At 44.8% G+C, this 22,363-nt stretch overlaps 1 protein-coding gene across 1 annotated transcript in view; it reads left to right on the top strand.

The window, feature by feature from the left end:
* rorb (RAR-related orphan receptor B) overlaps positions 1–22,363 on the top strand; it is a 182,370-nt gene that overhangs the window by 145,829 nt on the left and 14,178 nt on the right. Inside the window, exon 5 of the mRNA XM_078215405.1 lies at positions 20,688–20,809. Coding sequence (XP_078071531.1) covers positions 20,688–20,809 — 122 coding nt within the window. The remainder of the gene's footprint in view (positions 1–20,687; positions 20,810–22,363) is intronic.

Raw genomic sequence — 22,363 nt, 5'->3', positions numbered from 1 at the left:
AGGATTGAAAAACCTCTTCAAAGAAAGATCAGGTTATTACAAGATAATAAAGATGCTGATCATACAAAGCTAACACTCCCCTTTGCAACTGGGTAAACAGACCCCGACTGAACTGAATCCATAACTCTTACATTGAGCTCAGCTAAGCATTTAGAATGAGCTATCTGGCAACTGTATCAATAGAAGCAGGCCAAACAAATGGCTAGGTATCTGTTTTTCCAGATGTTATTAATTGTGAATGCTTGGCTAAGTTTTTCTCGCTCAATTTATGAACTTATCTGTTCCCTTTGACTTGAATTGCATTTTGCAATGCCCCCAGGCATTTAGTCTCTACATGGCAACCTGTTGTAGAATGCAATAAAAATGGATCTAAAGAATATCTGAAAGTCAGGGGATAAAAATGGGAATCCTTGGTGATTTTCCTTCAATAGTTCAAAAGCACTGAGGCAAATTGTCACTCCTGTGCTATCACACCTGTTGAAATAAGTTCTTTCATTAGGGACCACGGGCAGGTTTTTCCAGTCGTGCTCTCCCCAAAACTGGAAAATCCCACCCAAGGTCCATGCACCCATCCACTACGATTCCCGTAGCAGGCGGTAGGGAAAATAACCCCCCCCCCTGAGGTTGGTCCTGAAACCTCTCTGGTCTACATGGCTCTCCATACCACATGATGCCTTCAAACATGGCCATTGGAGAGTCAGTGGTTCTACTTTTTAGTATTTGTAAGATTCAATAAGTATACATATATGAGATAAAATAATGGAACCCAGATATTGTTCAAAGCTTTAACACAGATGGCATTAATAAATAGTGAGCGCTTTGCTCTTACAGTTTATAATGCCAACTGAGCCCTTTAATTACACTCCAGCTTGTAACAATATTTAGTATTTCTGTCCACGTATCTCCTGCATATTCTATAATTAATTGAATTTGCATATCAATAAGTCAAATTGTGCAGACCATTTTCTGTCGCTTATTTTGTCTCTAACACTCACTTGCTATGGCAGCACACATTTTCTTCCCTTACTGAATAACTCCTTTTCTTCAATATATTAATCAATATATTGAATATATTAACCAAGAAGAGCCAAACCGAGAGGCCATCCTTACCTACAGCGAGAAGAAAAACTCATTCACAATTGACCAGAAAAACGAAAATATCTTCTTTCCCCTCTTATATTTAAGTAGCAAAGTTTCTGCTTGAGTTTAGTGAAGTATTAAAATGTAATTCATAAACAATGAATCATTTGGCATAGTTCAATTGTTATACCCATTGTCTAACAATGTAATAGGAGTCAAGACAGGTAAAGAGGCCACTAATGTGTGCTAGGATATAGAGCTTTGCTATGTGCCTTTAAGTATTTGATTTTTTTTCCATGTCGCGAATGCCTAGTCTGTCAAGGTGAGAGAGGAGCACCAAGCCTCGGGGAAATGCTAGTCACAAAACATAAAGGAAAGTTCACTTTGACAGCTCTCCTGTCTTTTAATGGCATAGTCAGCAGTCCAAAAATGTGTTATTCGTTCACCCTTTTATTACAAAAATTGATACCTCGTATGGAAGACAAATAAAGAAAGATATTTAATGAGCAATGAAAAAATGGCATAATGGAGACTTGAGTTTAAATCCTGGACTTGGCTGGACTGTTAGAAAAAAAACTGTTTGGCAGAGGGGATCCCACCTACAACTCACAACTGTTTTTTAAATCTATTAAGAGATGCTAAATCAAACATTCCTGTTCGCTCAATCGCTGAATGCTCTGAATGCTGTCGGGTTTTTGCCCACACAGATTAGGAAGGTTCCAATTTAATCCTTGACATATCCAGCATTTGCTCATTTCAGTTTCCACTGTGAATTGGCATCTGGTACTAACCGTACCTGTGTGGGGGCATTGGTGTCATTCTCGGCTGCAATGGTCCCAATGGCTGAATAGGCTTCCAGTATTCTCTGTCCAAGCCCCTACTTGGTGAATCCATTGATGCCTGTAGACCCATGAGTCAATACCTTCAAGAAATATGGATTAGGAGAAAACATTATAAAAAAGAAAAATACAGTGAAGATAAGAGAACTAAATACCTTGCCGTTGGAAAAAAGAATTGCAAAGATGATTCAGATTAAAATCTGGAAGGCAGTATGTGGTCTAAGTAGGGAGAAATATTTTATGTTGACAATGGCAGCAGGAATATCATAAAACTAACTAATTCTTAAACTCAGTATAACTCATGAAGTGCCTAATTTACCTTTGCACTTCACTTGTCAAACATGTCACCACTGGGACAGCCACTGCCAACTCGATAAAAAACATTAAAAAGAAAAATGGACAGACTGCTGACTCAATAGAGAAAAGGGAGATATGTGTGCAATGACAAAGTCAAAGGGAAGTAGATTTAATTTGGATGTATCCAACTCTAAATAATGAGGTGAACTAGAAAAGTGATGGGTATTTTTTTTATATGGCACCTATGTTTTCTTGGTGTTTTCTGTGTGAGAGGTCCATGATGCTGAATCAGGCTTCTTCTAACTGAGGAGGCAGGCAATAAACCTGAAGAAGAATTAAATAGAAAAAAGACATTTTGTGTGGGAGTGGAGGAAATTTGCAGCTGCCAGTGGGTTAGTAAATTAGATAATAGAGATAATACAGCAGCTGCTTCATTCTTTTTAAATTGTTACATTATTTTAAACCTTGTCCATTCCTGACACAGTCCTTACTAATAATGGAATAAATAATGGATGATGGAAAAATAGTAATTTACCATCACAGTGGGATCAAATGATTAACCTATTGCAGAGTAGACTGTAATCATGGTAATGTTCATTTTTTTTTTCGTTTTGAACAGAATAATTGACTTGCCATTGAACAGCAGCCCCTGAAATAAGTAATTATTTTGTCTGTATTGTAGACAGGTTGTTTGAACATTGTGAATACTCAGTCTTTCAGATGTCAGAGGAAGAGAGAAGGGGCAAGACAGTAGCCCTGGAAATTACTGTTGGCACAAAGCATTACTCCAGTCAAAATTGTGTAACAAGGGAGCAGCAATTTTATTGGCTGTGAGTTTTGCCTCACTGAGGACCTGACATAAATTTCAGTGGGTGGTGGGGTTGTTTGGCAATCACTCCCAGTCATTATTGCTACTGTAGAATGAAACCCACAACATTTTTGCCTTCATCCACTGTAATGTTTTGTGTTAATCCCGTCTGTGTGAAGTGGACATGGGAACCAAGCCACGTTGTCATAAGTGAGGAATAAGGAACTAAAGGAAATCCGTGTCACTCAGCTGTAAGAATTGCTCTCAGTGGAGGTAGCTGAGCAGGAGTAGAGAGAAACTGTCAAGGATGCCAGGTCACCAGAGGTGCTTTCATCAATATGACACTTGTAACAGCCTCAGCTACCCACCAATGATTAGCAAACACAGCTTCCAGATGTTCAGGTTTAGTAGGGTTCAGAGCTGTGCTGTTTTTTTTCAGAGATCCTACAGTGAAGTTCAAGTACCATTGATAATGGCAGCCATGGTGAGCATTCTGCCAGCTCCATCCAGGCCAGCAATATCAGCCAGTTCTCTGACCATTAATGTATCAACAGGCTGAGGGAATTCAGCAGGGAAATATTTTCCTCTCCTTCACTGCACAGGAGCAGCAACTCTCCTAGCCTGCTGACTCTCCTTAATTACAGTGTTTGTCACGGGATGTGGACATTGCTGGCTAGGCCAGCAGTTATTACCAAACAGTCCTTCAAAAGATGGTGTTGAACCACCTTCTTGAACCACTGCAGACCGTGCTGTTAGGGAGAGAGTTTCAAGATTTTGACCCAGTGAAGGAACAGCAATATTATTCCAAGTCAGAAAGGTGTATGGTTTGGAGGGAACTTGCAGGTTGTGGTGTTCCCATGCATCTGCTGCCTTGCCCTTCTACATGGTAGAGGTTGTGGGTTTGGAAGGTGATGTTGAAGAAGCCTCGGTAAGTTACTACAGTGCATCCTGCTGCCATTGTGCGTTGGTGATGGGGGGAATGAATGTTTAGGTTGGTGCTTGGGTTGTCAGTTAAACTGGTGCTTTGTCCTGGGCAGAGTTGAGTTTCTTGAGTGTTTTTGGAGCTGCATACATCCTAGAAGTGTGGAGAGTATTCCATCACTATCCTGACTTCTGCCTTGTAGATGGTGGGCAGACTATAGGACGGTGAATTACACACCTCTGACCTGCTCTTGTAGCCACATTATTTATAAGGTGGGTCGAGTCAGTTTCTGATCAATGTTTACCCTCTGATGTTCATAGTGGGGGATTGAGCAATGGTGACGCCGTTTAATGTCAAGGGATGATGATTGAATTTTCTCATGTTAGAAGTGGTCATTACCTGGCCTTTGTGTAGGAGAATGTTACTTGCCATTAATCAGCCCAAGCCTGGATATTGGCTAGGTCTTGCTGCATATGGACGCAGACTGTTTCAGTATCTGAGGAGTCATGAATGATGCTGAGCATTATGCAATCATCAGCAAAAATCCTCAAGTCTGACTTTGTTACAGAGGAAGGTCAGTGATGAAGCAGCTGAAGATGGTTGGACCTCGGACACTGCCCTGAGTGTGCTGGATCAAAAAATGATGTGGAGATGCCGGCGTTGGACTGGGGTAAACACAGTAGGAGTTTTAACAACACCAGGTGTTGTTAAAACTCTTACTCAAAAAATGATGCCATCTGGCTACAGCGTTTAACAATTGAAAAGGGTTCTTCTCTATTAATGGGATTTGGCTAGAGGACCAAACAATCATGAAAATCATTGTCCACTTGCCAGGCAATATTTAGGGTGCAGCAATAATCTGTTCTATAGTTATTCATGATAATTGGAGATTGAAAGTGTGACTCCACAAAGTGCAAAGTTGCCTTCCAAGCTTTGCACAGCCATAGTCAATGGCAGAGTTCAAGCACAATGAGTTCCATGCAACAGTGAGCATGCGATTGACATTTAAAAGCAGTCCCTCTGACATCTGTACTGATTGGAATATCTTACAATACAGCCCAACCTTTTCCTCTTGTGTTAGTATACAGAAAGACTTGACTACAAGTAAAAGTCCAATTTGGAATCATGGCAAGAATATGATACAATCACTAATGAAGGATCTTACTGTACGAATGCTGGTACTGTCAGGGTGACTGCAGCAGGCAATCACCCAAGATGCATTTAGTTCATTGCCGGGGAAGTCACCTTAAGGAACCCTCCTGCCTACACATAAGCAGTGCTTCTCCTCCAAATCTCCTCAGCTCATATCATTAGTCATCACTATCTAATGCTCCTTATATTTCACAAATTTAGAAACAAACTCTGGACAAAGTTCCAATACAGTCAGATGAGTTCTTTCCCCTTCTTTGTGTCATAATTGCACATCTTTGTTTGTGTTCTGTTAGTCATTTTCCCCTGCAAGCAGATAGACCATCTTACGATATTGTGAGTATAAGGAGCACATACAATATCAACCCATCCGCAACTCAGCTTGTCCAACAGTAAGTAAATAAACATCTAAATATAAATGCTAAAGCACTTCTTGTCTCACAAGGATTTACTGTACAAGATCCTTTTAATAATTCAATACAATCATATTTTCAGCTTTAAATTGCTGCTGGTAGTTGTGATATGACTATATGATCATTCTTTGAGCATTTAGTGGGCTGCATATAATTACTTAGGGTGGGGCAGCAAAAATGAGATGCAGGCTGAACTGGACAACTTTATAACATCCCTACAAGCAGCAAACTATTCTTTCAAAAGGATAATCTTCTGCTTTCTAATCAGACTGAGTCCTATGGGTCATGCAGACCACATTGGCTCTGTTTTCTATCTTCTCCCAGGCTTGACTGTGGCCGGTCACTTCTCAGAAAGCTTCCCTCCTATCTCAGCCAAGACTGTTTTCTTCTGATAGCCTTTGTTGCCCTCTGTTTTATTGTGGTGGCTAGAATACAGATAGTTCTGCCCCAGAATCAGCACATCGTGACTGCTGCCAGGATACCGAGCATTGTCCTGTATGACGTGCTGATTGTGGACCTACACCAACAAGATGTTGAGGGAGTTAACTCTCTTCCAATTGCAGGTCATTTCTGAGTTTTCATGTGTCACTAGAAAGTGACATGTGTGCAGTCAATGGCACCCATTGGGAAGCTTGCATTCCCACTGAAGCTGTGTACTCACTCTTGGGTGGAGTTTTACGACCTCATCATGCCCGTTTTGCAGTGGGGAAATGTTGTAAAATCAGGCGTGATGCGACTAGCGGGAATGGCGCACGTTTTCACGCCCATTCCCATTTTACGAAAAACAAAATCATCACAATCAGAAGCCCACCAAAAATGGCCGAAATGTCAATTTGCATTTTTTTGCATTCATCACAATGTCATTAGCAAGCTTCACTCCCAATCGTCCCAGCTCACCTACCTTAACGCCCTCGTTCACTACAGCCAGATCAGTCAGGAAAACACCTCCTCTATAAAAATCGGATTAGGCACTTGATCAGTGGGGATGAGCGAGGAGGTAAGTCTTTGCATTCAAACTGCTCTGTGCTGCTCAGAGGTGGTTTTTTCGTGGCAGAACAGTGAAGGCTTGCGTAGTGAAGCAGAGACACTTAACATGATGGATGGTATTTAGTGATGCAATAAGGATCTCGCAGGCTGGCTAGAAAGCCAACTAGAGCCCCACATCATCTCTTAGGAAAGGCCCACTGCATTTTAAGTGTCACTCAGGCACTTAACTGGACAGTGGAGCAGCTTCCTCAGGATCAAGGCTCCCAGGAGCTAAAGCCCTGCCCACCGGACACCTCTTGCCAATCAGAGGTCTGCAGCTCCAATGCCTGCAGAGCTACCTGGGAGGGAGCCATTCCTGCCAGTATGACACCGATCCAAAGCCTAGGATCAATGCTGGATCCCACACGAGAGATAAGTGTTGGCAGGAGCGAGAGTTGCAGAGTAGAGATTGTGGGCAAGGGAGTGAGGAGAACCAGCAGTAAGCGCAGAGTGTGGCTCCCATCCCAATACTGGGTCCTTCAATCAGGCTTTGAGCGCCTTTGATCGAGGTTTCAAATCTGCATTGCAGACTGACTGATGTCACAACTGCCCACTCTGTAATCTTCCATGCATGCTCTCTGTGCCCATGCTATCACGTTTGCTAAAATGGCTCCCAGCATTAGAAGTATGGGTATGGTTCTGTAATGCCATTATGGATTTGCACTTAGAGCACCAAAAATAAAGGTACTGATCTATTGGCTTGAGCCCACCTAGCTGGATGTATGGTTAGCATCTGGATCAGAATTGCGCCAATTACAAGGGATTTTGATCCCCATTCCAGCTGAGGTAGATTCGGAGCCTGCCTCCTTGCTCTACCCATAGTAAAATAATCATGGCACTCTGCCACAATTCAGCAAATAATCACCAAGGACCTTCCTTCAGGCAGAAAACTGAAGAAGAAAAAGACTACTGAATAACATGGCCCAAGCATCACAAGCTATCAGATATGCATATTCTTAAGCACACACCATGCTTTCCAGCTACAATCAAGTTAAAACCTAGAATATTATAGGAGGACAAAAGGTACTTTCTATAGTGGGTGGCAGCTAACTTAAAGTTAGCTTCCTGAGCTTCCTTGAGATGCAAGTGAACCAGCCAGTTACACATATCACTGAGCAACATCAGAGCAAAGCACTTTGTGTTAAGTGGTTTCTATTAGTTTCATCATAGAAACCCTACAGTACAGAAAGAGGCCATTCGGCCCATCGAGTCTGCACCGACCACAATCCCACCCAGGCCCTACACCCATATCCCTACATATTTTACCCACTAATCCCTCTAACCTAAGCATCCCGGGACACTAAGGGGCTATTTTAGCATGGCCAATCAACCTAACCCGCACATCTTTGGACTGTAGGAGGAAACCGGAGCACCCAGAGGAAACCCACGCAGACACGAGGAGAATGTGCAAACTCCACACAGACAGTGACCCAAGCTGGGAATCGAACCTAGGTCCCTGGAGCTGTGAAGCAGCAGTGCTAACCACTGTGCTACCATGCCGCCCGCCCGTAATTTACTCGAATAGGGACAATGCCTTCAAAGTGACTTTTTGTATAACCAACTAGTGTTACGCAGCCAATGGAAAACGCACTAATCATAACATAACTTTAAAGCGACCAGTCAAATGTCATAAACAGATTTTAAAATGGAGGGGGGGGGGTGATTCTCCCCAGAAAAGTCTAAGTCTCGAATTCGCATGAAAACTGGAGTAAATCTCGCTGGTTTTTCAGCGGGAGTTTAAAAATGAATCTCCCACACTCTGTGCACTGCTGAGTGTCTCAGCGTGAATCACTCTAAAATCAGTGGGCAGGGCCTATTCCCGCTGAAGAGGCCGGCACCATAGTGATGAGCTGGCCACTGCACACTGCGCCGACCTGTCAGCACCGAGATCAGTGCATGCGCCTTGGCCCCTGTCTGCCAGCCTCCTGATTGCTGGCCAGCTCCCTCTCCATCAATTCCGACTGCAGAGTGGCAGCGATTACCCCCCCCCCCCCCACCCACCCCCACCGATCTGCCCCCAGAGGCCCTGCCCCGTTAGGCCCCACTCCCTTGGTATTGCCACTTTGCCCCTTGAACAGAGCTAGGGGGCCCAGGCTGGCATTACCAAGGTGGCAATGCCCAGGAAGCACCTCCCCAGCACACAACCCTCTGGGGGGCCTCGATGACCACACTTCATTCCAGCGGCATCGGGCCGCCAGCTCTCCGCAAGTGGGGAGCTACTGTCAACCCCGCTGGAGTGAAGCATTCTTGGCAAGGGATGGCATTTAAATTATCTTAAAATAAGACCCTGCGTACATTATGCAGCTCCACGCTGATTTCCCACACAGTACTGACAACGCCGGAAATCCAGCACTGGGAGACGCGCTCAGGCCTGGACGCCAAGCGTGAATCACTCTGTTCACACTATGCTTTTCTCTCCATTGGAGTCTTTTCAGGTCTCTCACTCTCTCTCTCTCTCTCTGTTGTTTTTTCCCTCTGTGTCTCTTATTCTTTCTGCATTTATCCCTTCCTTTCTATCCTGATACTTCCTTAATTAATATTTTTTTCCACCTGCTAGCTTTTTCTATAGTGATTTCTCCCAGTGTGTCCAGAGCTGCAGCATTGTAGATATATCCATTGAAGGGAACAAGTAGGAGAGCGGGGGAGACAATGGTATAATGGTAATATTGCTGCTCTAGTGATCCAGTGGCCCATGTCATTGCCCTGGGGGCACGAGTTCAAATTCCAGCATGGCAGCTGGTGGAATTTCAATTCAATTAATAAAAAAACTGGAATATACCATCTTAGTAACAGTGGCCATGACAGCTATCAGTGTTTGTCGTAAAAACCTATCTGGTTCATTAATGCCCTTTAGAGAAAGAAATCTGCTGTCCTCCCCAAGTCTGGCTTTCACTCCAGATGCACAGCAATGTGGCTGACTCTTCAGATGTATTCCAAAAGGACAATTAGGGACATGCAGCCTTGCCACTGAAGCCCACATCAAATGACAGAATAAAAAAATTTGTTTGAAGCAAAGCGCATTGAAGCTATTGGGCAGAATAATCAAGAATGGCAGGAGAGTGCCCTGCAAGGCAGGGAAGAGCTTAGTCAACATGAACAGGTATGAGTAACAGACGGGAGGAGATGTCACGGTGATTCAAGCATGGGAAGTTTATTCTCAAGTGATATCAATTATATTTTTAAATATGCCCAGAAATTCCTTGGAGCTGCTTCCAAGCAGAGGATTGTTTTTGGCGGTAGAGAAACCGTGAAATGTGCTTTGGCCCAAGTTACTGAACTGGAGTATTTTAACTCCATGACCTGATTTATAAGTCACCAATACTTCTCATTCTGGAACAGGCAGGATGAGGGTGCAGAGCACATGTTGGCACAGAAGTTGGCTGTCAGCTCGCAAATAAGGCTTTGGGAAGGGTCTCATGGGAGGGAAGGGGGCCAGACAGGGGACACCTCAACTTGCAAAATGGCTAAGTAACCCTGGCAGTTTCTGCCAAGTAAGTAGGGTTAAAATTAATTGCATGATTGCTCATAAAGGCCTTTCATCAAACAAAATTGATCTAAAGTAGAAATTAACATTGGTGATTCATAATAGTGCAATGATCTCAATGTTTCTGAATTGTGCGCTAATGAAGATTGCCTTATCCAAATCTAGATGTCGTCAAAATTGTGACTTGCTGCTTATTATTACTGAGTCCGCTTCTGCACAAATACCTGAGACCTGTTCGACACAAAGCCTTGCAACCCCTATAAGTGCTGCCTCTAGGAATAATAACAGAACTGTTATGTGAAGGATGTCAGGTTATATAAAAGGATATTGATGGTTAATCAGTCAGCTGGAATGTTGGAAGGCTGCGGTGTATCTGGAAGTGCTGTAGTGAAAGGGTTTCTGCAAGAGCTGTTCACTCTTTCAGCCTTTGTTTTATTATAGATAATCCTATGACTGACTCGGAGTTAACATTGGCTAAATGTCATGCATGAGATGCAATCTTGTGGTCGCATCAGGTTAAAATGACAGGACTTCACAGTTCACTTTGTGGAATTGTCAGCACACTTTGAGTAATTATTGGTTCTTCATATACTGGCAAAACCAGACTTCCCAATAATCAGCTGTCATTCACTTTGTAAACTTGCGGTGATTGTATCAATATTGTTCAGGCCGGCATCAACAAGCTTCAGCAACAGGGAGGGTGGACTAGATTTTGTGGAGTCCGCTGGGGCAGGCAAGATGGCAAGTGGGGGCTCGGAGAATCACGTGTGAGGTTGTGCATCAGAATTCCAGTGACAGAAAAACTGTTTCCGATGGGTATCACTCACCCTGTGCTCCTTCATCCTTGAGTGCTGGAGGGGATCGGTGCTGAACAGGCACTAGTGCAGGCAGCCTAGTGGCAGTACCTGTAGACAGTACAGCAACAGGGGGCCAAACTGCAAGGCTGAGGCAGATGCAGGCCCTTGGTGCCCCCGAGAGTTTACAGGAGCAGCATGACCTACCTACAAAGGATAGAGAGACATTGCCGGAAGAGACCACACCACTCCAGGGAGACAGTTAGAGAAGCAAACACCCTATTTCAGGATGATCTGCATCCATGGGGATAAGGTGGGCACCTTATACCAGTGAGGTTGAAGGTAACTGCGGTTCTTCTATGTAGCCAATTCCTTCCAGGGCTCTACAGATGATATCCTGTCAAGTAGCCGCTCACCGCTGAGAAAGAAGCTGACAAATGCACTGTACAAGAGCGCAGTACAGTGATTCTGGATGGATGGGGCTAGCCGGGTGGAGATGCAATAGGATTGGCAGCCATTGTCGGTTTTCAGGATCTAATCAACTGCATCCATGTTGCTATCAAGGCGCCATCTGGGCAGCTGGCTGCATTTATTAAGAGGAAAGGATTCTATTCTGTGACCATAAGAAGCCAATTCAGCAGGTGTGCGCTCCTGGCAGCAGCCACGATGCCCGTGTGCTTCAACACTTGCAGGGGCTGCATATATTTATGCCAAGGCCACCAACCAAGGAATGGTTCAAGGTTACTAATGTTACTGTCCTCACACAGAGCAGCTAACACCCATCAATAAACCTGGCAGTGAGGTAGAACAGAGGTTCAATGTCTGTCACAGCACAACAGGGAACACTATAAAGCAAACTATCGGTCAACTGCACAGGCTTGATCCTTCGGGGGTGCTTTCCTGTCTGATCCTGTAACGTTGTCACAGATCATATGCTGTGCACTGCATAACATTGCCATGCACAGCGGTGACAACACCAGCTCAGAGCCAGAAGCCTCATCTGACAAGGAGAACGGGGAGATAGAGAGTGAAATGGAAGGGGTTCCACATCAGCGGCCTCCTGCCAGTGTGTGTGCCATGGAAGTTAATGCACAGGAGGCAAGGAACCCCCTCATGCTGACCTGCCCACCATTAAGCAACATAAAATCAACAGCCTTACCCGTTTTCTATGGATGGCACATATTGTTGTTTCTAAGCCATACAGAGGCCTACATCTGAATTTGAAAGAAAGCAGCCAGTGTCCCTTAAACAAAAGATATTAAACATGAAACATCTCTGAAGGGGAAACATCATCAGGCCCTCTAATGAAAAAGCACACACTGAATAATACACAACAACATCTTAACGGGACACTAACACTTCCGGCTCAACATAATTTTATAAACACCAGTGCTAACTTACTGTGTGAACGTGATCTTTCTGAAGCACTTCCACATGCTGCAGCGAGATAAATCCCCAACAGCTGTAGATGTGGTGGGAACAGGCTGTTGTTCTCTCTGCCCATGGTCTTGGATGACAATGGTGGGCATCCTCTTGCAGCCTTAGGCCTGAATGGGCTGGGGTATATTGCAGGAGATTCCGCTGTGGCCGCCACCACTGGAGGAGTTTGATTACTCGCAATGAGGCTGGAAAGCTCCTGACAGTATTCGGAGTGCCTCAAGAAGAACCCTCAATGTGTGCCAGGTTGTATCTCTCTCTTGGTTTCTAGGTGCAACATGGCACTACTCTGCTTCCTGGTGATGGAGGTGCATCTGGAGGAATGTCCAGAGGCACCAACAGCCTCTCACTAGTCCACTGCTGCACTAAACTCATGGCACCAGCAGTGGTGTGTTGGACCGTGCTGACACTTGGCATCCGCTGTGTGGTCTCTTGGGTATGCCACCCATGAAAGTTGGCAACCTCTCCATGGAAGAGGTGATGTACTCTCCTACCTGAGACATGGCAGTGGATGGACTCCTCCATCACCCGCACACATCTGCTAGAAATCTCAGGCAGCTCTGCCAGATTCTTTCCAACTGGTTGAGCATGGCCCTCATTAGAGGCCCTCCATCAGCCTGGGGTGTCTCAGGAGACGGCCCTCCTTCAGTCCTCTGATTCCCAGTGGCCTCATCTATCACTGCCTCCCACACCTGTGTCTGCGTGATGGTGCGCTGCAGACCAGATTGTGACGCCAGGCCTGCACACATGTAGCTTCTTCCTGAGGTGAGTATATCTGTGCTGGTGCTGGGTGTGGGGTGAGGGGTATGATGCTGTGGCCTCATGGACATCTGGACTACCATCTTCTGAGGATGACCCTGCAAATGAAATGCAAAAACAATTTTTGGAGTGATGATGCCCAGATCCACTGCCATTCACGGGGGCAGCAGGCTGCCATGGAAACCAGTGATGTTGGGTAAGTGCAATTCCTCCTCCTCTCCATGCTGCCCTTCCAAACTCAGTGTCAGTTATTTATCCTCCACCATGCGCCTCGACAGCTCCACTGCTTCCAGCTCTGCCTCTGTTAGCGGATAAATGTCCACTATTCCAGCCTGGCCCCCAGTCTTGGATCCCTGCCTGCCATTGTTGGCCCGTTTGTCCTGCGAGCAAAATGGAGAGAAGAAATATTAGGTTTCCAGCGATGCTGAAGAGAATCCCTTACTGCCTCCTCATCCCATGAAGTGTGAGTTTGCTCCAATCTTCACTCTCTCAGGGATTATGGTTACGGTGCAGATGAAAGTGCAGATTCTGGTGACATACACGTAGAGCCTCTGCTGGTTGACTCATCTGCACCACAAGGCTGGGCGTGAGTTTCATACTGTCAAGAAGTGGACGAAAGTGGTTGGGAAAAGCAGGGGCACTGAATGATTAAGGACTAGGATGGGCATTGAAGTTTAAGTCGTCCCACCCCCCCCCTCACCCCCCTTACCAATTTTTATTTCTGTCAATTTGTGTAAAGTCACACAATATATCCCTGTATTATGACTAAGTGTCATAACCTGGTGTTGTCTGGGGTACATTTCAAGTTGGACATTTCACTCTTCGTCTCTGCAAATACAGAGCCAAAGGAAAGAGGAGGGAGCAGGAAAGAAATAATGAAACAGAAGGATTGTGATAAGTTAGAGGTAATGACAAAAGGGTTCAATTCACAGTGTGACCCCGAGCTTCCAGTCACCTGTCATTTTAATTCTCCACCTTGCATTCACTCTGATCTCTCTGTCCTTGGCCTCCTGCAGTGCTCCAATAGAGTTCAATAAAAGCTCAAAAACAACACCTTAGGCGGGATTCTCTAGCTGCGCATGCCCCAAGACCAGAAATTCCCACCCAAGCTCAACTGACCTTTAAATGATCTGCCAAATTTTCTGTCTTGCTCGCTATGATTTTCGTGGTGGGCAAGACAGAAGAATTTTGGCCCTTATCTTTCAATTAGGCTTTCAGATTAAAAATGAATTCAGCAATTTCAGACGATAAGCTCGGGCCCCATTGGCTTTTATTTAATATGCTGGTTTCGATCTTTCCGACTTTTTTTTACATTTGGATGACAGCTATTCAATACTCTGCCATCCACACCTCCTCTGGACTCATATTTTGTTTCCTGTCCAATTACCAGTCCCTTTGTACTTGCACCACCAGCTATTTTCTCATTTAATTAATCCTGTCTTCCACACAATCACCTTCCACACTCCCCCATTTCACCTCCTTGAAAACTATTAAATTTACTATTTCCAATGAAAGATCATTGCTTCTTCTTCCACAGTTGCTGCCTTACCACCATTTCCAGTACTTTGTTTTTATTTCATTTTCCCAACATCTGCAATGTATTTTTAATTGATTTATGGGGTGCGGCATTTGCTAGACCTGCATTTATTGCCCATCCCTAATTACTCTTGAGAAGATGGTGGTGAGCTGCTTTCTTAAACCACTGCAGTCCATGTGGTGTAGGTACACCCCAGTGCTGTTAGGAAGGGAGCTCCAGGATTTTGACCCAGCAACAGTGAAGGAAAGGCAATATATTTCCAAGTCAAGATAATGTATTGCTTGAAGAGGAACTTGCAGTTACTGGAGTTTCTCATGTGTCTGCTGGGTAACTCCTGGCAACCCCTGGGTAACTTTACTACCACCCCCTGACAAACACCTGTGGGATTCTCTGACTATCCCCCCACCCCACACTAACCCCCTTAGACCACCCTCCCCCAGCCATCTGAACCCCCACTTGACCACCACCTCACAAACACCCAACTCCCCCACTGACCATCCAACGACCCCTCATCTGACCATCCTATCCCAATCCAAAAGATCCCTTAACTGACCATCTGACGCCCCCCCCCCCCCCCCCCCCCCCCCCACCTGACCACTCAACTGCACCCTCACAACCAACTGACACCTAGCTGATTATCCATATACCTTCTTCCTGGCTCTGAAAGTGTCTGGACCTTTAAACTCACCTGTTTTATTGCGGCTCGTGCAATAAAAAAGGGGCATGTTTTCCTTACCTCCCACTTTGCTGCCCTCAACATAAGACTTGGAGAACCTGCTGCACTGCATAGTTCTCTCCGGACCTGACTCAGATGTTCGAGCAATCTGACTCTGGCTACCAGTCTGCAGAAGTTCAGGACCAATGTTCTTGAAAGGGCAAGGTAAGACTCCATTTGGTTAGCGTTGAAAAGCAGGAAAAGTATAACTACACTACTTGGAATATTCTATAGGCTCCCAAATAATGAGAGAAAGATGAATAAGAAAATCTTTACTGAAATTACAAAAATGCAGCACGGCGGCACAGTGGCTAGCACTGCTGTCTCACAGCGCCAGGGACTTGGGTCCAATTCCGGTCTTCGGTGACTGTGTGGAGTTTACACTTTCTCCTCATGTCTGTGTGGGTTTCCTCTGGGTGCTCTGGTTTCCTCCTGCATTCCAATTATGTGCGGGTTAGGTAGATTAGCCATGCTAAACTGCTCCTTAGTGCACAAAAATGTGTAAATTAGGTGGATTAAACATGGTAAATGTGTGGGGTCATGGGATAGGGCAGGGTAGTGGTTCTGGGTAAGGTGTTTTTTGGGAGAGTCAGTTCAGACTCAATGGGCTGAATGGCCCCCTTCTGCACTGTAGGAATTCTGTAGATTCTATTGAACCAAGGCAATTGGTAGGGAACCAATGCTACGAACCCAGGTCCCTGGCGCTGTGAGGCAGCAGTGCTAGCCACTGTGCCACCGTGTTGCATTTTTGTAATTTCAGCAAAGATTTTCTCATTCATTTGTCTCTCACTATTTGGAAGTCTATAAAATACTCCAAGTGACATGGTTATACTTTCACTGCATGGAAAATGGTGAAAATGATACCAATCAACTGCAAAAAGACATAGATAGGCTAACAGAATGGGTAGACAAGGCAGACAGATGAGATTTAATGCAGAGAAGTGTGAGGTGCTGTAGTTTGGCAGCAGGGATAGGGAGAGGTAATATAGGGGGGCGTTCTTGAGCCCACGCCCACTCTCCGTATGAATGCCAGTGGGGCTCAAGATCCAGAAGTAGCAGTTCTCGCCAGCATTTTGGATCTTCCCCGCTGGCGACATCATCAGGATCACACTTATAACAGGCATGAACATGCTTTACATGAATTTAATTAGATTTAAATGTCATTAACCCGTCCCCTCACCAAATATTGACATCCCTCCATGTATTGGGGTCGATGTGACATCACGTCAGTGCGGTTTGCAACAGGTTCACACAGACATGAATCTGTCCTGGGGGTCTCCCTGGGGGTGCAAAGGGAAGTATAGATCACAAGGGAGAGGGACATGGCCAGACAGTGGCTTGGCAATGCCTCCTGTTTCAGGTTGGCACCATGACAATGCCAACCAGGGCAGTGCTAACCTGACATACCAATCTGTGCCGAGGGTCAGATCCCAGTGGGAAGGGGTGGATTCAAATATATGTGGTGGTGGCTGGGAGCGGGAGGAAGCATGGGGATGCTGACGATGGCCATTGTGAGGGGAGAGTGGGGGGAGGTGGGTGCCAGCTCTGAATGATCAGGGCAGGAGGGGATGATGATTGGGGGGGGGGGGGGGGGGGGGGGGGCATTGTTGGCAGGAGGGAGTGGCTGATAATCAAGGGGAAGGGGTTGATGATCGGGGGAGGGGAAGGGGCCTATGATTGTGGTGGGGGAGGGAGGTTGCTCTGAGAACTCTGTTGTGGGCAATTTTGATCAGAGCACCCTGTGGGGCAGAGTGTGGTAAGATCTGGAGAGAAAACCAACCTATTTCTCTGAAGGGAAATGCACTGTTTTTCGCACCAGAAACAATACTCTGCAATTTTTTGAGAAGATTCCCCCTTTTGGGTGGGATGTTGGTGGCCCCCCTGCGAGATATTTTCATATGGCTCGTCAATGGCGGAATCTTTCTCTCCTGCCGATGTCTATAGTGTTTTGTGTGACTCGCCCATCCCATCGTGGGAGGGAGGTGTCTTCGGCATGAAGGGCTGGAAAATCCTGTCCAATTTTTTTTTTTGTAATTCTCAGGAAATTTCCTTCAACAGAATCAGCCTTGTCACAGATACCCTGTCTCTGCCATCTATTGATTATCATTATTATAATCAACTTCGCTCTTGTAACTTAAGCATGGCCTGATTTTGGGGAAACCCGTCATGGCCTTTGATTCTTTTTAACTCCCAGAAATAAAACAAATTTTCCGACTGTTGCAGAGGTTAGAGATGCTGTTGCTGAGGTGAATAAAGATTTCTGTTTCTATAGTGCCTTTCATGTCCTTATGACAGCACGTTCCATTGAATTAATTACTTTCAGTGTGTAGTCGCTGTTGTTATATAGCCAAAGCAAACAGCCAATTCACACATAGCAGGTTTTACATAGATAACATATTAACTGGCTGATTTGTGTTTGGTGCTGATTTTTGAAGAATATTGGCCAGGACACCAAGGTCTTGAAATTTGATAGTGCCATTCTTGTTTTTGGGCACTGAATGGGCTTCTAAGCCTCCAATCTGGTGAGCTAGAATCATACATTGATTACAAGTTGAAAATGCACTAGTGCCCTGTCAGCATTGGTATGACAGGGGTTTACATCTGAAACAGGCATTACACTCTTTATAGATATGGGGCCAACCAATCATGATGGAGGACCTCTGTTCAAGATTGAGTTGTCTTGAACATAAATGATAGTGGCCCATCCAAGTTCAGGAAAACCAGGACAACGAGCGGCTACCCCCTAGTCTGGCACAATGTTTTTACAATATACTTATTTGAATTTTGAGCTAAGAGCTGCATGTGTGCTTCTCCTAGCTCCATGTTCAGATCACTGACTGCTGCTGGCCAGCTTTCAACTTCTGCTCCCATCAACACAAGCACAAGCAGCACAGCCATCTCCCGCCACACCCTCACCATCAATTGCTGCTTCCACTTTAACCCAATTACCCTGGTCAGGCCCCCTTCCCATGCCTCCTCCACCCTGTTCCCACTCCCTCGCTTCCTCCAGATTGGCCCTTTAATCCTCATCTTTTCCTCTTTCAAGGTTACCTGAAGGCTGCTGTCAACAATAGTGTAGCCCAAAATCAGAAGTCTCTTTCCTGACAAGCTGGTTGGAGATGTCCAGTCGGTGTCCATAGCTCTCTGGCGCCATTCCAATGAAGCCAGAGATCCAATATTGGGTACTTTGTGGGCTTACCTGTTCAGGTGCAAAGAAGAATCCATCCTTCAGAGAATTCCCTGTTCTTTTTCAAGTAGTAATATGAGCTTGTTTATGTCAATCTCTGCATGCAGCTGGGAACTTGATTTAACATTTCATCTGACAGACTGAAAAGGCAATCTTTATTTGAATTAGAAAAATCAAATCTCTGAGAATAACCCCAACTGTCTACAGTTCACCTTCCCCTGGGTTCAGGCTGCCAGTTTCATTCTGATCTCAAATGGCTGACGTTCACTGATTTCTTCAGTAGCTGGGTTTTGTTCAAGTGAAATGAGCTTGAAAACAAATAATGGAATGGAGTTCTCTCGTGCACAATGGGTGGCAAGATCTGAGTATATGCCTGATGACATCAGCCTGACCAATTCTGATCAGCAAGCCATACAGGTAACCAAGTGATGGAGGAAATGCAAAGAAAGACCATGAGGTTGACCCTCAGTCTCAAGATTCTGAGTTATGAGGATAGAATCGATAGGCTAAGAATTTCCATCTTGGAAAGATGCCTGAGAAATAATCTTCAACAAGTACGCAAGATTGTTAAGGGGATATAAAATACTACTTTAAATTAAACTGTGTAAGCATGGGAGAAAAGTTCAAACTAGCAAATGGTAATTTTTGGATGCACATTGGAAAATTCTTCATACAAAGGGTTATCAATCTGTCAGATAAACTTACAGATGAAGCAATTGAGCTAAAACCTTGCAAGCATTTAAAAATTATTGGATATAACGTGGAGATATTGGCTGGAATTCTCTCACCTCTCCCGTGGCTGGGATTCTCCAGTCCCTCTGCGCTGAATGGAAATTTGGCTGAGCACCAAATTCTCTGTTCTCGATAGCAGCGGTGGAAGGATGTACATGATCGGAGAATTCTGGCCGTTAAGAGCTCTCAGGGTGAATGCATTAGGATAGGCTGAATAGCCTTCCTCAATTGTAATCTTACATACCAGATTTTCTCCAGTTTTAACTGAAACAAAGGTTGAATTTTAACCACAAAAATAATTGGGTTGAAATAGAATGTGATATAAATGTTTTCTAAATCTCAAACTGATCCCAACCCACCTCCAACCTGTCTAGTGTTTAACAGTGATTGGAAAATGAATGGACTTCCAACCCATTTAATCTAATTTAGATATTATGATGAGGCTAAGAATCTCATATTTGACTTCCCTCATTGATTAAAACATGCCAGTACAAGTTGTCCGTGCCTTTAGCCCAGCTCCAGAAAAAATGTTAAGTGCCTTTACAACAGGGATCAGACCCTACCCACCTCCATCCCTGCACCCACAATTCCAATAGCATCTGCACATTGGGACCTGCAAGTATGGTCTATTCTTATCTGAATGGCTATAAATTGAGAGGGAGGAATCTACAACGAGACCCAGATGTCCTTGTACATCAGTCGCTGAAAGTAAGCGTGCAGGTGTGGCAGGCATGTTGACCTTAATAACTAGAAGATTTGAGTACAGGAGCAGGGATGTCTTGCTGCAGATGGCCTTGGTGAGATCACATCTGGCATATTGTGAGCAGTTTTGGTCTCCTTATCTGAGGAAGGATGCTCTTGCTATGGAGGGAGTACAACAAAGGTTTGCCAAACTGAGTCCTGGGACTGACATATAAAGAGATTGAGTTGGTTAGGATTATATTCACTGGAGTTTAGAAGATTAAGGAGTGGATCTCATAGAAACCTATAAAATTCTAAAAGGACCAGACAGGGTAGACGCAGGAAGGATGTTCCTGATGTTCGGGTCATAGTCTAGGAATGCGGGGTAAACCATTTAGGTCTGAAATTAGAAGAAATTTCTACACAAGGAGTGGTGAGCCTGTGGAATTTGTTACCATGGAATTGCTGCTGGAGGGAGAAAATGATGAGAAGTTTTGTGTTGTCAGGTGAATAAAGTCAAAATCTGTCAAAAAGCACCAAGGGCATTGATCTGTTGGCTTATTGCTTTTTGTAAATTTATGTTCCTATGTGGAGGACCTCCTAGACTCAATTATAGCAGCACTGCAGAATCTGATAATGTTCTATTTCATAGCTTTTTCAGTCAGCCTCTTAGTCTTAACAGTCTTAACAAGTTAATACTGTAAATTGCCAGCTGAAGACTTTATTCCGTCAAGAGTACACATCTTCAAGCCATCAAAATAGCAGAACTTAAATGTATGAGTCTATCAATTAATATATTTCTTAATTTTATATATTGTAATCCTCAGATCGTATCGCACAGAATATTATAAAGTCCCACTTGGAGACATGTCAGTATACAGTGGAGGAACTTCAGCAGTTGGCATGGCAGACGCACACATATGAAGAAATAAAAGTTTACCAAAACAAGGTAACCACAGTCTCCAGAAGTTATTTACATTTCTGTTCAAATAAAGCAAAAGCACAAGAAGATATGGAGGGGAGAACACAAGGATTGCGTTAGTGTGAGGGCAGCAAATGATTACCGAGGTGGTGAAACGTTCCGAAAGGAGAGGCTTTCTTATGGTCAGATTGGGATCAGTGGAGAAGAAGAAAAGCGAGGTCACTTGTAAGAGCAAAAGAACGTGTGGAATGAGGAAACGAAATTGGTTTTCCAGTTCTTTCCTTCTACAGACTATGTACAGTCTGTTCTTTTGTTTCCTTTTTCAAAAGGTCTCTTCTGAAGAAAGCCATAGCCACAATGTGATTTCTAATCTTCCTTCTCAATATTAATTGCTGGGCTAATTGCGCTTGGCATGAGAAGAGACTGGTGCTCACAGGGAGTGCACCATGGGAACATTTTAGTGCGCAGACCATGATTTTCTGTGTCATTGGATGGAAAATCTCTTAGTGCCTGAAATTTCCTGAGATATGTTTCCCATGAGTGACAACTCGTGCCACGTTATGGAATCACCAATGCTGTCCTTGGCCATGAAGATAAAATCCTGCAAATACAGTGCAGAGATTTACTGGTGATTTGTGCCACTAATGTGCCAAATTTATTTTAATTTATTTTAAATCATTAGTGTTGAGGAAGTTGAGGCAAAGGGCCATGACCTATGGCACAGGACCGCATCACTGATAAAAGGAACCAGAGAGAAGAAAAGATAAATTGGGAAGCAGTGACCCATGATTGACTGTTAAAAGCCCAGTACAGTTTTAACTGAAATAAAACTGGACAGAAATTCTCACATTTTATACATCAATCACTGGAAATGTATATATGAAGTGTTCAAATCGGAAATAAAAACAGAAAATGCTAGAAGCTCTGTTCATGAGGACAAAGCACTGTTAATATTTCAAGTTTTGATCCCTTATATGAATTGAAAATGAAGAAAGCAAGGAAGAAGAATGATTTTAAACTACAGGGTGGGATTCTCCCAAAAAAATTCTAAGTGTCAGATTTGCGTCAAGACTGGAGTAAATCCCATTGCTTTCTTTGGCGGGATTTTCAAAATGAATCTCTCACACTCTGAGCACTGCAGAGAGCCCTACTGTGAATCACGCTATAAATCAGGGGGCAGCGCCTATTCCCGCTGAAGAGGCCGGTAGCATAGCGCTGAGCGGGCCACTGCGCATGCGCCAATTTGTCAGCACCAAGCTCAGCACATGCGCAGTAGCTGCACTGCCGGCCTCCTGATCTTTGGCCAGCTCGATCACTGGCCTAACGGCCTGGACAGCAAGCCAGACATCATTGGCCGTGCGACCCCCGCCATCCCCCCGATCGCTGGCCCCCTGAACGTGTCCAGACCAGCCTCGAGCCCACCCCACCCCCCGGCCCACCTCAATCTTGCCCCAACCCCTTGGCAGTCCCGATCACTTCGACCCACCCCACCGGCAGTCCCAACCTCACCACCCCCGACCGGCAGCCTTGACCCCCCACCGCAGTCCTGACCCCCCCAGCAGGCTGACCTCCTCCATCCCG

This window comes from Mustelus asterias, chromosome 6 (genome assembly GCF_964213995.1).
Source record: "Mustelus asterias chromosome 6, sMusAst1.hap1.1, whole genome shotgun sequence".
Lineage (NCBI taxonomy): Eukaryota > Metazoa > Chordata > Chondrichthyes > Carcharhiniformes > Triakidae > Mustelus > Mustelus asterias.
The sequence above is the reverse complement of the archived record's forward strand: the minus strand, read 5'-3'. Positions and strand labels throughout refer to the sequence as shown.